A 15,548-nucleotide genomic window follows, 5' to 3' on the forward strand; every position below is an offset into this window, starting at 1 on the left:
GCAGGCAGTGGCTCCCCTGTGCATGTGTGTGCATGAGGGAGGTATAGAAATAACTCATTTGTTTGGGAATACTGGCAATGGAGGTTTTCTGATAGCAGAGATTGTCTGGATTGAGTGATGTCACTTTATTTCCCAATGGAATTTTTTTGGTGTGGTGGACAATGTGGAAGATCCAGTTGTACCTTTTACAGGTAGTCACCCTGGCTGTTGTTCCCTGTGTTAGCCCACTGATGCCTCATAGAGATCCTGATCCTTGACTTGATTTGAATTTCATTAAACTACAAGGACTGTTGTCCAGCTATGATTGCTAGGGATATTTGCAGCTGCTTTTGGGTCCAAAGGCACCCACTGGTGATGAGAACAAAACTGAGAGAGACAGTGCACCCAGCTACATGTCAATTGGACAGGGTCCTGCGCCTTTTCAGGTCTGACAGGGAACCTGGCACCAGTGAAGGCGAGTTCTTTTTTAAGCCTACATCAGGTGTTCTTTGCTTCAATCTTTAATACTAAGATTGGTTGTCCTCAGGATAGTTGAGCTGAAAGGCAGGGATATGGAGTGGAATAAAGCCCCTGTAATTCACAGGGAAATTGTCCCTACTGGTGTATCCCAGGGTTCAGTGTTGGTGTCAGTCCTGTTTAAAAGCTTTATTGATGATTTGGATGAAGGGACTGATTGCGCCTGCAGTCAGTTTGCAAATGACACCAAGCTGGGTGGGAGTGTTGATCTTCTGGAAGGCATTGCAGAGGGATCTGGACAGTCTGGAATGGTGGACTGAGGCCAATTGTATGAGGTTCCACAAGGAAAAGTGCCAGATGCTGCACTTGGGTCATAAGAACCTCACATGATGAAGGGAAGAGTGGCTGGAAAACTACCCAGCAGAAAAGGACCATGGGGTACTGATCAACATCTGGCTAAACATGAGCCAGCAGGGAGCTCAGGTGGCCAAGAAGGACAATGGAATCCTAGACTGATGGACGGAATCCTGACAGTAATAGTTTTGGACCAGGACCATGGGACGTGACTATCCCCCTTGTACTGGACACTGGTGAGCCCCGCCCCCCCCCCCCCCCCCCTTGAATGTGGGGCTGTGTACAAAGTGTACAAAGTGTACAAAATGCGTACAAAGCTGTGCCTAGATTTGTACACCTGACATTGCACACCTAGTGTAAGAAAGACATTGATGTGCTTGAGCATGTACAGAAAAATGGAGCTGGGGAAGGTTCTGGAGCATAAGTCTCATAAGGAGTGACGGAGGGAGATGGTGTGTTTAGCCTGAAGAAAAGGAAACTACCTGAAAGAAGGTTGTAGCCAGGTGAGGATTGTTCTCTGATCCCAGAGAAACAAGTTGCACCATGGAGGTTTAGATTGGATATTAGTAAATTTTTTTTCAATGAAAGGGTTGGCAAGCACTGAAAATGGCTGCCCAGAAGTCACCATCTTTGGAGGCATTTAAAAGACATGTAAATGTGGCACTTGGTTTAGTGGTGGTCTTGGTAGTGCGAAGTTAACAGTTGGACTTAAGGTTATTAATGCTATTTTCCAATCTTAATAATTCTGTGATTCTGTGGTTCACTTTTGCTGCGTAGCTTTTACCTCTATTGCCCTAAGGCTCAATTACAGATCTTCTGGGAAATGTAAATGGATAGACAGGGCTCTCCTTTTATAATTCTTGGTCCTTAAGTGCTTGATGGTTTTCAGAGTGCTGGTGTCTGTGTACCAAGTCATTTATGCCCAGCCAAACTGCATTCCATACTACTTTTGCATCTTTTCATGAGTAACCTGAAAGTCTCAAAAAACCCCAGTAGCTTGTTGAAAGCAGAAACATAAGAAACTTTCTGGATTTAGCTCTCTGACTGTACAATGTGCTTACTATGCTGTATCATGCCTTGATTTACACTAACTCAACTCATCAAGTCCAGTGCTTCCTTAGAGGGAGCCCAGCCCACAGGTAACCCAGAAAACTCATATGCTTTTTGGTGCAGTGGAATATCTGTTCCACCTACATCCAATCCTTTGTTTTATTGAACTCCACAGCTACCATCAGTGACTCCTCCCTGAAGTGTCCTCAAAAGTGGTATTTATACATGGCAGCCACTTGTATCTGGTTTATGTAATCCTACTAGGGATGAAATCAGGAGAACCCCATGCTTCTGGAACATTTAGGTTGCAAAATCACACTCTGGACAGGCAGTGTGATCCTTGGTGGTATGAACAGGGTCTGCTTGCCCCCTGCCCCTGGCTGGCTGTGTTTATCTTCCCTTATTTATCTGCCATTTTAGAGTGTTGCGACTCAAGATTTTGTGACACTCTTCCTCCTCCCATGTGGATACCAGCTGCCAGCACACACAGGACTGGCAGCAACATTATCTCACTGGTGCTGGCCGGAGAGAAGTCATACTACAAAAGCTAAGATGAAATGAAATTCTTACAAGCTCTGTTGCTGCATCTCCCCAGTGCTGTAGGCTGGTCTTGGTTTTGCTCTCCTCTCATCTGCCTAGGATTCTGCCAGTGTTGCTTGTTCCCAAGCATGAAATCCAAATCAAGTGAGGGTGGGAATAGCCAGGTCACCAGCCTGCCTTCACAGTTCCCTCTCTCCCTGGGAGCACATACTTTTTAAATTTTTTTTTTCCTCAGGAAGAACTGACTTGTCATTTCTCACGTTAATTTTACATAATTCCCTTTTAATGTGATTATCCTCCTTCACGTAATTTATTCTCACAGGTGCTTATAGCACTTCCCTGCAATAAACAATATTAATTAATGAGCTGTTTATCCCTTACCCTACATTGTTAACCAAGCTATTTAATAAAATCATACCAGACATCTGGCCTAGCAATACCTGACTAGTGGTGGGGCAGCCACCTCTTTTATCAACATTCTACATTCAGCTGATGGCAGATATTCAGTGCCAGGCACTTAGCAGCCATCTCACCAGTGTCTGCAGGGCTGACACAATTTGTCATATTTATTAAAATCTTGTACTGACTAAGGCTGCAGCCCAGAAGAATGCTTAAACATGTTTTTAACTGCATAGGTGCAATTAAGTACCCTTAATAGTTGTATGACATGACTATATATTTAAGTGCTTTCTAAACTGCAGCTTTCTTGAGGTTTCCATTCTTGGCATACCACACAGCCTCCCATTTTGCCGCTCCTTCTTTTCCAGCATGGAGAAACCTCCCCTCACCTTTGGGAATTCCCCATATGCCCCATGCTAGGTGAGATGGGTCTGGAGTTGTGTCCAGGTTCTCCCTGGGCACAGCTGTAAGACAGTCCCTGTTCAGCATGACCAATAAACACTGCAGGCAATTCTGCCCCCATCCTACTTGCCAGCGATGGACTATGGTCCTTCCTGGGCTCCCATATCTGTTTCCTGGTGTTACTGCCTAGCTCCACACTCTCCCTGTCCTGAGCCAGGACAAGGTCCAACTCTAAGGTTTTGGTTTTTGCAGAGGGTGTTGTGAACCTACCTTTTCCTTGAAGAATTGTCTTCCTCCCCAGCTGAGCCAGGGATGGGCATGCAGCCTGGCTTTGGAGCTGTGTGTAGCTTGGAGGCTGTCAGGCACCCTCCAGAAGCAGCTGAGAGCAGTAATTCCTTAATAGCTCCTTTGGCACTGAACAATGTTTGGGATCTGCTTACGGTATCTCATGAGGTATGTACACATGAGGTAGATGGGGTCTCTGCATATTGCTGGACTCCTGTGTCCTGTGCACCAGCCTAGCACCCTGCTCATGATCTTGCCTATGAAACTGTAACTTCCTGGACACAGCTACACAAGGACAGATGCAGAAATTAGTGGTGATTTCTCCACATCACTGGAGCAGATGTCAGGGAAAAGGGCAACCCTAGGCTGCTGCAGTGCAGTCAGAGAAGGCAACAGAATCTTCTCCCCAGCTATTGCAAGCTGATCTGGATACACCTCTGCTCTGTGCCTTTGGTACCTGCCTGGAAAATGCAGACACCCCCAGCAACTGCAAGCATAACCTGTATCTGAAAAATGAAAAGCATGACCAAGGAGTGCAAGAGGAAGGGATGGCAAGGCAAGGCGGGGCAGCAGCAGCAGCAGCTGAAGGAGTGCTCAGCTCTGTAGGGCTGCCACTGTGTATTGCAGAGGCTGCCAGCCCTGCCTGCACTGGCAATTGCAGAGCTTCATCACCCTTCACACTGTGCCTCCCTCCCAGCCAGTGAGGCTGTTGCCCTCACATTCAATGAATCCTGGTGACTTCTGAGCTAGCTGCAAAAAATCATGCCACTCCCAACTGAGAAGGAACTCAGCCAGACTATTGAAAACAAAGTAAAATAAATGGACTGTACTGAGGAAGCAGCTAGGAGGAGATAGGAAGGGAAGGCATGACTAAGAGGCAGCCTGGAAAGTCCTGGATTTGTTTGCGGGGTATAGGTGAGCTGGGATTGGTGACTGCTATGATTGTTCTTTGCCACCTGGTTGCATAATGACAGACTGATTTCCTGAGGCTGCTGGGATATAGCACGGCAAAATAGTAATCCAGGAGAGAAGAGCCTTCAGTGGAGATCCAGGGTCAGTCCTCACCATGCTCTTGGCTTGCTATGTGGTGCAGGCCAGCAGTACCACAGTGACAACCTGTCCCTCCCAGTAGCCTCCTTTTCTGGCCTTTGCCATGCATGCAGGCTCTGGGTCCAAACAGAACTGGTGCCAGCCTGGACTCGATGACATTGTCATAGCTTCAAAGTTTCTGGAGACAGAGAAAGAACTTGAGTTTTCAGGACAATCTGTTCAGCAGATGTTGGTTGCAAATGAAAATTTGAAGGAAGAAGATTTACATTCAGCAAAGATACTAGATTGAAAAGATTAAGGTTAGTGCTGGTCCACTGAGCTAGCAATGAGGTGTGCAGATGACATCTGCAGAAGGGCGATCATTAATAAAGATGATAATGCTGCTTAAATTGCATCTGTGGTTTTAAAACTGCAGCACCTTGGGGGAGAAGGTAGAGCTCATCTGACCCATAAAAGAGGAAGATTTGAAGTGACTTTCTTGTGGTGGCACAATCTGCCACTGGCTGGGAGAAACTCAAGTGTCCTCTTCACCAGGCCATGCATGATACTTCTTACAGCACAAAGAAGTATGTGGTCATGCTGGTCCATCTGCAGGAGGGACATCTGGCAGGATGGACAAGCCTGCACTGAAGAACCACGTCCATCAACTTGTGAAGAGCACCAGCTTTTGTAGTGCTCCAAGCTCAGCAGGGAGAGGTGGCAAGCCTGCAGAGCTTGACATTGGCAGGCACTAGCAACACATCAGGCTAGAAAGCAAAGGTAATGGAAGTGCAGCCCTGCTCCTGGGAGAGGAGCTCACTGTAAATGAGATGGATTTATGAAGTGCTCTGCATCATGTGCATGAATGGAAATAACCTTATAGAAACAGATCAATAATGATACTGTATATTCCACCTGGCTTGCCTCTGGGGACTGTAATTCCTGTCTCTTGGTGCTGGAAATGTGTGGTGTGTTCTCCCAGAAAAGAATCTGCAGTGCAGTGAAAGCATCAGGGATCCTTTCTGCAGTGAGGATCCAAACTGCTCTAAGACATTTCAGAGGTGCACAAAATGTTCCTGCTCTGAGATGTGAAAGAGATCTCTAGTCAGACTGTTAAAGTGTAAGGATAACTCCTCATGTCAACAAGTGCTGGCACACACTAACCCTGTCCAGTGCCCCCCCATGAGATCAGTGTCAACACTCAAACATTTCCCAGTGTACTTCCAAGCAGTGAGACATAGATGTCAGTAGACTCCTTTCAGAGTTTTAGCTTGTTCAATGGTTGCAACAAAGAGAACAGGGCCAGGGAAGGAACCTGTTCTTACCACACATCCCTTGAAATAAGGCAGTTCTTTGTGTTTCCAGAGCATGCACAAGATCTAAGTCCATGTGCACAGGCATCCCAGCTGTTCCCACTCAGGATTTTTACCCATATTTCAAGTACTGCAAATCTGAGATGCAAATTTCTATCTTTTTTATAAGATAACACATTACATTTCAGGGCTTCATTAACAAAACTATCAGTAACCTCACACCACCTTTTGAGTTGCCAGCTCAGGGGAAGGCTTTCAAACATTGACCACATTTTGCACTTCCAAGTGGATACACTTGGATACACTTATGCCTGTGTATCCAAACATTGACAGATTTACAACATTATCTCAAAAAACTTCACATTCTAAATCTTTTGCCTCTTGCAGGGTTTCGTGCCCCGGATTGGGGTGACCCCAAAAGATGAAAAAGTCTCTGCTCCAACCCGTGCCTTCAAAGAAAGACTCAGTAGTCTTCTGTTGTCCGGTCTCAAGGTTGTTTATTGTTGGTTGTCTTAAAGATTCTTCTCCTGAACTGCTGTGGCCTGTTCAGCAGCTCAGACAAAGGCACACTGCCCTCTCAGGGGGCTGGTGCCATCTTTTATATCATACATTATGTGTTACATGTTTATCCTTTTTCCTCAATGCCCGTTATCTATATTGAATGGTGACTTTCTACTCTAAACCAATCTGTGAGTGCCAACATCACCAAAGACATGGAGGCTAGGAAGGAGAAAGAAAGAGGACAGGCCACACCCAAATCCTTCCATCTTAGAACTCCTGACCCCCATGTACAAAACTTGGACCCCTGCGTACAAGGCTTAAAACCCCCTTGTACAGCACTCAAAAATCCTTCCTTTCACTTAGTGACTACTTCTACTACAATACCTAAACTTGTGTGTGTGGCTTGTAATTCTTCATACAGAGTTAGTAATTTGCTCCATGGGCTAAGATCAAAACCCCACGTGTGTCTTTGGCTGCATGCCAGGGTCTCAGAGCCCCCTGCCAGCGACTCAGGCCATCCAGGACACCCAGAGGGATGTCCTGGGTTCCCACAGCCTGTTATGTCATATGTGCTCCTTGTTTGGAGGAGTGGTGTTTGAGTTAAAAAAATTTCTTCCTGTTACAGTGATTCTTTACCTCATTCGTTCAAGATTCCATACCTTTAAAAATTCTAGTACTGGTGCAGAATAAAACAAGTTGTAGCTCCTTCAGTGGTGAGTGAAGCAGGTTTTAATCTGTCTGTTCATGCCAGTAGTAAATTTGGCCTTTACAGGATTAAAAATATGCCCTAGCAGAAGAAAGGAATCGAAAAATGACGTGATAACTGCATTTTTATCTGCTTATCAAATCTGGACTAATCCAACACAACCTTTTAAGTTTGCTGGCAATTGTTTTGTCTTTTTGCTTGAGGTCTATTCTTGTAGTCTTTGCCATCAGATCCTAAAGATTATTAGATTAATACCATTGTTGTGAGGGTTTACAAAAAGAATACCATGTTGCCTCTATATAGGTACTAAACAGGGTGCAACTTTATTTACAGTGTAAAGTGCATCACATGGAAGTTGTTTAAAACACACAACAAGCAGTGACATAAATGACAATACAGTACTGGGTAGGGAGGGGAAAATATTCCAGCAAGTATCAAAACATCATCAATAGCACTAATATGACAGCCTCTAGTTTCAGCTATTTTGTCCTAACACCACATCTCCTTACAAAACATGTTGACTGGGTTGATCCCAGGATTCCATGTACAAGTCACTAGTGTGAAGCTGGGGTGCCAAAAGCTATTCTCCAGCCCTAAACTGTCCAGCAATGTCCTGCCAGAACTAAGCACTCTCCTCACCACTGCTGTTCTGCTCTGGAGATGACCAGGACAATCAGCGGACACACCAGAGAAGCACACTGGAAAAGGGACAAAAATATGAGAATGACATAAATACAGATCTGCTTTTCTCACCTATGTACTCTTTCCCTTGAGATGTCCTGTGTTGCTCACTGCAGCTTCCCTTCATTTGCTGTTGAGGCAGCAAGGACATCAAGGAACAAAGTGCCTACAAATGGTGGTGACTGTGTGTTGAAATGTTGACATTACTTACTGAACACTAACTTCAGTCAAAGCTGTAAACATTGATGGCTGTGGAGCTGGGAGACAGAAGATTTTTGCTACGTGCTAGCAGAGTCCATTAGAAAAAGAAGGTTGTGGGAGCTAAAACCACAACTCTTCAGCTGGTTGCAGCTCCCACTGGGAAGGAATCTACATTCACATTAATCTGATCCCCTAATGACTCCTATTCTTTACTATCTGTTTTTCTTTTAATTGGCTGAAAGCTCCTATGGCTGACAACTTTGCTTGTTTTTTTCTTCCCCATTTCTGGGCTCAGGCTAACAGCCATCAGTTATGTGTCAGTATTTACTAGAGCCCTGTTACTGTAACTGTGAGCTCATTTTGGTGTCCTATCACTTTCCTGTATCAGGGTTCATGCATAAAAGGAAGGTACATCCATAAAGTGGGGTGGGGCAGTTGTGCACACTCTTAATCTGGAGGGTAACTAAGCAGGAATGGGAAGCTACAGAAGGTAAAATTTATTTCTTTTTTTCTTTCCCAATGATAACTCCAAATTACACTTTTCTGTTATTATTGGGAAAAATGGAGCTTCTGATCAATGACTCTCAGGTTCTGACTCTAAGATCTTTTTTCATAGATCAGACTTTTGCTAACTGATAACAATTACCAAACATGTGACTTTGAATGATACATGTGATTTCTGTCTTGTAATTCCACCACCCTACTTAAATTTTAATATTTCAATTCATCAGAGCATGACTTAATGGTGGCACTCTTGTGTGTTTTCCTCAGACACAGTGGGATCACCAGTCTGAGAATGAGAAATCTGATAACATGTATGGTCTCAGTATTTCTCAGTCAGCTGAGCATTTCTGCCTGTGTGTGTTCTCAAGAGAGAGCTTTTCCAATTTTTTGAGGATTCTGCATAACAAAACCGCAACATTTTGGCAAGCAGATAGCAAACTTTCACCTGTAAACCTAGCTGGTGCCTTCTCTCTCCATCTCAGGGACAGTCAGATATTGGGACCCAATCCTAAAATATCAAAAACATTCACCTGGCAGATATTTGTGAAGACATGTACTTCATTTATATAGGAAAGGGATGGTGGTTACAGGCAGGTTGTGAGTCCCATGCCAAATGGAAAGTACAAGTTTCAGAGATTGATCTGCTTCCTACTGATGGATCCTGGATTATTCAGTTTAGAGCTACATCTGAACAGCCTGTAGGTCAAAAAGCTTCCAAGACTCTTGTTGGCTAGACTTAATCCATTCTTCTCTGAATGAGATGATGTTCCCTCATCTCTTTTACCACGAAATCTCATGTAAAACTCATGCTGATGCCTCCCATTAAGTCACTCTCCAATAAAGTTAATGTCACATAAACTACACTACAGAATCTTCTTCTTATGCTCACCAGAAACTGTGGTTACAACACAGACCTTATCACATGCAGTTATAATTTTTATCAACTAAAGTTCCAAGACAGGCCTAATGCAGAGTTTAGCAGCTCACTCAGCCTTGTGTAACACACTTTACTGTTGAGTTTCTGGACAGCAGTATGCTTTGGCAGCTCGTAAGCAGAATTGCCAGATTCTGTTTAATCATGGCTGGCAGTATAGTACAGTTTAATTAGCTTACTTAATGTAAGAAATGGGAGGGACTTCACTTTAAACAGCCACTTCCTCAGTGGATTGTAGGAATCTTTGCATTTGTATGTGTATATGACACCTGTGTAGCAGCATATATTTGATAATACTTTTATAAATGAAAAATACAGAGGATTTCCTTAAAAATTGAAAGATGTATCACAAAATAAAATACAAAACAAGGGAGCTGGGGATGGGTGAGGAAAGGGAAACAATGGATTTGATTTACAATGCATTAGAATCCAAGCCCTGGTGCCTAGGCTGAAGAAAGAGATCTGAATGTAGAATTGCTGCTCAGATGTTAAAAGGGATAGAATCCAGCCTTCCGTTTCCTGCATCAAAAAACCCAAACACAATAAAATCAGTGGTGTGCTGAACATATCAAATGATCAACAGTGAGGCACAAAAGGATGGTGTCTGAAAGTATACCAAGGATTAGAATGCCACAGCTCAAAGAGGTGGAGAGAGTGGCCATGGGAAATAGAAATATCGGACATTTAATTTAAGTCACGGCTCATCACAGAGTAGTATGGAACTAGTCTTATTCTGCATGCTGATAAAATCTTTCAGCTTCTCCTAATAAATCCACACCTTCTTAACCTGCAGCAGAAAAATCTCTGCTATCATGTAATTTGCCTTTATTGTTTTAGAGTTCCCAGAAAGGTATCATATCCCATAAAGAGCCACAAGTAACTGAGGCCAAAACTTAACAAAATGTGAAACAGATCTCAGAGCTTGTTTCTGTCTTCACTTCACCCACCCAGTTATGTTTAGGAAATGTCCTTTCAAACAAATGTCCTCTCTGGGAGGGACAAGCTGCTAGACCCCAATCCTACAGAGCTAATGACCCACCTTCTGTGCTCTGCTGCACAGAGCTATGGGCTTGGACAAAATAACCCAACAAAGGAAGCTAAGGATAGTCTGGTTTGGGAATAGCCTGAAACTTTTATCATGAGATAAACTCCACTATTTTTGGCTACTATGCCTGCTGGATTTGGGCTTCTCTGCTTCATGTCCTAAATTGAACTACTACCAGACTTCAGATGCATACTTTTCAGTCTGAAGCTGAAAGATACTGTTTCTTGGCAATACATTTAAGTTGCTTCACAAAGGCATATATAACCACAGCTGACAAATGAACACTGTAAGTTTTGAACAATGTGATTTCTCAGTCAAGCCTCTCTTCTATAGCTTTAAGATAAACTGTCTTTCAGCAAGATAGGAAGGAATGTCTGTCACTATCTGCCCAGAAAGAAGAACAGAAAAAATTACAATGTCACAGGCTTCATCTGTTCCCTGCAGAAAAATATTAATATTCATCTGGTTCTTATTTAACTCTCCAGGATAATGACCAATGTGTTGAGTAAGAGCCTGTGTGAGTCGAGGGATATACATTTTTTTGCTATCATGGCCCTAGAGCTGCCAGGAGATTTGAACTTGGACTTGCCTCAGAGGGCACCTTGTTGTACTCTTTAAATGATTACATCACTCATTGCTGGGTGCAAGATGACTTATTATTTATGACAAATGTTGCATGACTGCAGTCTTGAACATGAACCCAGCTGATGTATATACAGTTCCAAAGAACACTAGTAAAGAGTAAGCCACCAAAATTTCCCGAAGAACATTCTGTCTTACATGTCAAAACCCCACTTCCATTTACATAATGAAAAAATCAGTCTAAAGATTGTGGGTTTGCCTGTCTGCTTACATGTGAAGATACAATTTAATTTTCTGAGTTTTCTACAAGTTTGGCAATCATTTTGCAGAGTACCCTCTAAGGACTTTACATATTGTCCATAAATGCCTCCATATTGAGGCATCTAAAGGTTACTGATTTACAGCATCTAGAGATGCTCAAAATGCTAAAATTATTTGCTCATTCCTCAGATTTAGAGTTCAGTAGGGTATGATTCAGTCTAGCCCTGGGACAGTGCTCAGCAACACTTACCTAGAGCAGTCAGGTCCAGTCCAGGAAGAGGTACAGTAGCACCGATTTGGTCGTATGCACCTCCCACCATTTAAGCAAGGCAACTGGCAAACAGCTGCACACAAAACCATACAAATTTGCATTAATGAGCACATCCACAACAAGCTGATTTAGCAGCAGGACACTGAAAATCCATCCTGCCTTATTCTCGTAAAAATGGGAAGGGCAGCCTGAGAAACATATGTCTGCTAAGTGTGATTTGACTCCTACTATTTTTGCTGTCTGATGCATTGTATGAGTTGCCTGAAACAGCCAGTGTGTTATTTTACATTGCCTTAAAAATTCTGTTGTTCCTTGATTCCAATTAAGACAACAAAGGAATGCAAGCAGAAGTAGGAGCAAGAATTAGAAGAATCATGAGATGAACAGGAAAACAGGAATAAAATGTAGATTTTTTCTTTTTTTAAAGGCATGTGACAGCTTAACACTAGCCAGGACAAGTGGACACCAGACATGGGAAAAAAGTATAGAAAGAGACGGCATAAGTCAGAAAGCCATGTGCAGATCAATAGCAAGCAAGGAGTAAGACTTCACGGAATGGCACCTGCATGGAGACAAGAAAAGGAAGCAGAGAATGACAGTAAGATCCTGAAAGACACTGGACAGCCCTAAGAGGTGAGACTAGGTGCAACAGGGCATTAGAGAAAAAACCCTTGTCTGCCTTACAGGTCATGCTAAGCCTGGTTGAACATGCTTTTGTGTGACAGTGTAATGCAAGGGTATCATGTAACCAAACAAAAGTCAAAGTTTCAAGTCTTCCTATCAATTTTGAGATTGAAAGGTAAAGAACCAATTTAGATATACATTTAATGAGGTCCTTCAAACACAGACATTTATATTGCAGGTAAGATGTAAATACTTTAAAGCTGATAATGCCACATGTAGACAACAGACCTAAAAATACTAGTGAGGACAAATTCTGGGTAATTTTTTTGCAAGGCATATGCATCAGGAAGCACTGATTATTATGGAATGACAGGAAATGGAAATGAGTAGTCACAGGAATGCAAAAAACCTAGTCCAGTTCCTCTGGGCCAAACAAGAACAATGTCAGGAGGCTAAAGTAATATGCCATTCATATAAAATTAAGTGCACCAAGTACATAATGTTGAAAATTACTTCTGATTTTGGAATGAAGCATATGACCAAAACATCTTTAGCTGTCACTGAAGTATTTCTCTATCCCAGCAAAATGTCAATATCAGTAGCTGAAACAAGAAGTGATTAAAAAACTTCACAAGCAGTGTTTATGATGCAGATGCAGTTGTTCACTATAATTTCCCCTTAGCTACTGAAAAGCAAGTCAAGCCTGTACATATTTGAATGGCTGGCCAAAAAGCCAAGAAGCCATTTATCCTCCTCAAGCACCTATTATAGCTGCAAAGCTTGTGAAATATGAGAGGAAATGATGCAAATGATGGAAATGTGTTAGGCAAGAGTCCCTTCAAAATACAATAGTTCAGAGTTAAAATGTTCTCTCTGGCATTTCAATTTTCTGCAGAAGGATTTGGTTTGCAGTGTATCGCACAGCTTATCCCCCAGATTCACTATTCTTTTCAGTTAAACAAATACTATGAACATTCATTGAGAGGCATTAATTCCTTCCCAGCTCACACCATCAGCTACTTCAAAAGTCTTGCAGGAAGGCAAAACTGGGCTTTCATTTTAAGCCTCTATTAAAAATCAGTTAAGGTGCACCTGGGCAATAAAAATACAGTGAATAAACTGAAATATATGTTTAAAATAGCTAATATTTGTAAGTGTTTAAGATTTAACAATGATTGAAAGATGTTTCAGTAATCAGTCAGTTGCTGAGTTTTACTGTCTTTTCACAGAGAAAAGTCTTTCAAAACCTGGTGTTCACTCCATCTTCATATGGACCCCCATATTCTAAACTCAGATTCAAATTTTCCCATAACTGCAGCCAACCTCATCTCACACTAATGGACTGGTTAGGCCACAAACCTGGACACTAGAATCACTCCCTTCCTAGCCCTCCCTATTTTTGTGTGCTCCATGACCTTCACCTTTGGTTAGATGCAAGTAAGAGATCTAGTAAAAAAGTGCACATTGAATTTGCTCAAAGAACTTAGATGATACCTAATGTAAGGTACCCATGTACAATGTATCTATTGAACTCAATCACCCTTAAATTCTTGCTTTGGCGTGCTCTCTGTCCTGATTCAGTACCCAGGCAATCAGTGGGCATCCACCAAAACAGACAGCTGTGTGGTGAAAAACCTCTATAATACCTGCAGCTTGTTTGTGAATATGACGGTGACCTGAATTTCCTGAAGATGAAAATTAAAATCATGCACCTGGAATTGGGAAAAATAGTTTTATTCTTCTCCTTGGAAACCCTTTCTTCTTTCCACTGCTTTTTGCAGAGAGTACTTTTGTGAATACTGTCTGTCTGTTTTGAGAGCAAGCTTTTCTGGGAGTTTTAAAAACTCATCAGGGAGGGACTAGTTTGAAGGTAACTAGTTTACAGCTGGGAACAGCAAATCCTCCAGGAACATTATTGTAGGCCTGGGTTTTCCTCTGACAAGCTTAGGAGTTCTCTGAGTCCCAAGAGAACTGTGCTAGGTTGCTAGCAGAGTCCCAAAAAGTGAGAAAAAATGCAGCTGAGAAGTTTTACCCATATGGCAGCGTGATCCAGTCCATCCGAGGGGGCAGTCACATTGATAAGGGGCCACACAGCGACCTCCGTTGAGACATGGCAGAATGCATATTGCTAATGAGAAGAGAACCAAAGAAAACAATTACCTCCCTTGAAAGCAAAGAATAGAGTGTGCAAGAGACGAACTTATATTAAACTAGAAACTCCACTGCCTCTTGAAGTGTTTCCATGGAGTATCAACAGAGCTGAGCAGGACCTACCCACCAGGCATGAGCAGCATATACAAGTGGCATGGCAGACAGAAATGACAAAGAGTAGTGGCAAAGAGAGGGATAGGCTGGAGCAATTGCTGGAGTCCTTCAGGTGCTTCTAGGCTCTGTGTTCATGGGAAATGAGCCAGGGCTGTTTGTATCTCACATGAAATTTCCACAGATACTGACCACTTCTGTGATGGTGCTAACAAAACCACTTCATGCTTTAATCACAAAAAACTGGATTGTTTGTGAATTCTCTGGGCTTGCAGATGCAGCATCCAAAACAAGTTAATCTGTGCCCTGCTCATAGGAAAGCACTTTGTCTAGTCCAGTGCAAACATGCTGAGACAGGTGAGACTACAAGCCCCTTGGGGAAAGACAGCTTGGATACAAGGCATTTTGGGTGAAAAAGGCTAGGGCTGGAAGCTCTGGGAAAGAAAGAAAGCACATACCAAGCAGCTGATGACCTCTGGACAGAGCAACAATCGAACTACACTGCTCCTGTGAGCAGATCTGCAAAATTCCCATGTGTTCATGCTTTAAGTATCTTCACAAAACTATCATCTTCACTATGCTAAGTGAATAAAGTACTTGAGTGTACATGCTCTAAGAAGAGCAAGAGTTGCGCTGGGTCTCAAATTTGGACCCTCAAGTGGCACTTCCAGTAGAGTTTAATACTGGGAGGGTGGATGGGGGCTGCAGAAGACTGAGATAGGGGCTCTTCTTCTGCTGCTGCACAGCAGAGGTCAAGCTGAGCAGGTGCAGTCAGCTTGCATAAGAAAATAATTGTGAACTTTCATGGACCTTACAGGACTAACCTGTATCACCAGGAAGTACTTTTCTATATACTTAAATTGTAGTACCCTGCAAGTTTTTTAGAATTGTCAGGACTCTCTCAAGATGAATCCTATCTTTTTTGTGAAATGTACTGTGAACTACAAGGTGACTGAATTCTCTCAGTGGGCTTACTGTGGCCTGATACTGATAAGTCAGAGCTCAGTGCTAGCACTCAAAAATTCCTTGGGCTTCCAAAACAAGCCATCAACTTCAAAGACTAAACCTGTTTTTCTGTTCACTGCTGCACCTTGTTTGACAAGCAATGCAAAATTGGTGTTGAACTGACCAATTGTGGGAATTCTTTT

The 15,548-nt window shown here is 42.8% G+C and overlaps 1 protein-coding gene and 1 long non-coding RNA gene across 8 annotated transcripts in view; one reads left to right on the forward strand and one right to left on the reverse strand.

Moving 5' to 3' along the window:
* LOC119695917 overlaps nucleotides 1-15,548 on the forward strand; it is a 52,411-nt gene that overhangs the window by 29,587 nt on the left and 7,276 nt on the right. Inside the window, exon 3 of one of the 4 annotated variants that reach the window (XR_005255443.1) lies at nucleotides 11,942-12,147. The exons of the other annotated variants lie outside the window; for them this stretch is intronic. This is a non-coding gene — a long non-coding RNA (uncharacterized LOC119695917). The remainder of the gene's footprint in view (nucleotides 1-11,941; nucleotides 12,148-15,548) is intronic. 4 annotated transcript variants of the gene reach the window in all.
* SVEP1 (sushi, von Willebrand factor type A, EGF and pentraxin domain containing 1) overlaps nucleotides 7,336-15,548 on the reverse strand; it is a 120,268-nt gene continuing 112,055 nt past the window's right edge. For 3 of the 4 annotated variants that reach the window (XM_038125173.1, XM_038125171.1, XM_038125174.1), the window contains 3 exons: nucleotides 14,171-14,266; nucleotides 11,494-11,587; nucleotides 7,336-9,874 (listed from right to left, as the gene is read on the reverse strand). In XM_038125173.1, coding sequence (XP_037981101.1) covers nucleotides 9,844-9,874; nucleotides 11,494-11,587; nucleotides 14,171-14,266 — 221 coding nt within the window. In that variant the 3' untranslated portion in view covers nucleotides 7,336-9,843. The remainder of the gene's footprint in view (nucleotides 9,875-11,493; nucleotides 11,588-14,170; nucleotides 14,267-15,548) is intronic. The other variant, XR_005255441.1, reaches the window with a different exon arrangement.

Source organism: Motacilla alba, chromosome Z, assembly GCF_015832195.1.
Source record: "Motacilla alba alba isolate MOTALB_02 chromosome Z, Motacilla_alba_V1.0_pri, whole genome shotgun sequence".
Lineage (NCBI taxonomy): Eukaryota > Metazoa > Chordata > Aves > Passeriformes > Motacillidae > Motacilla > Motacilla alba.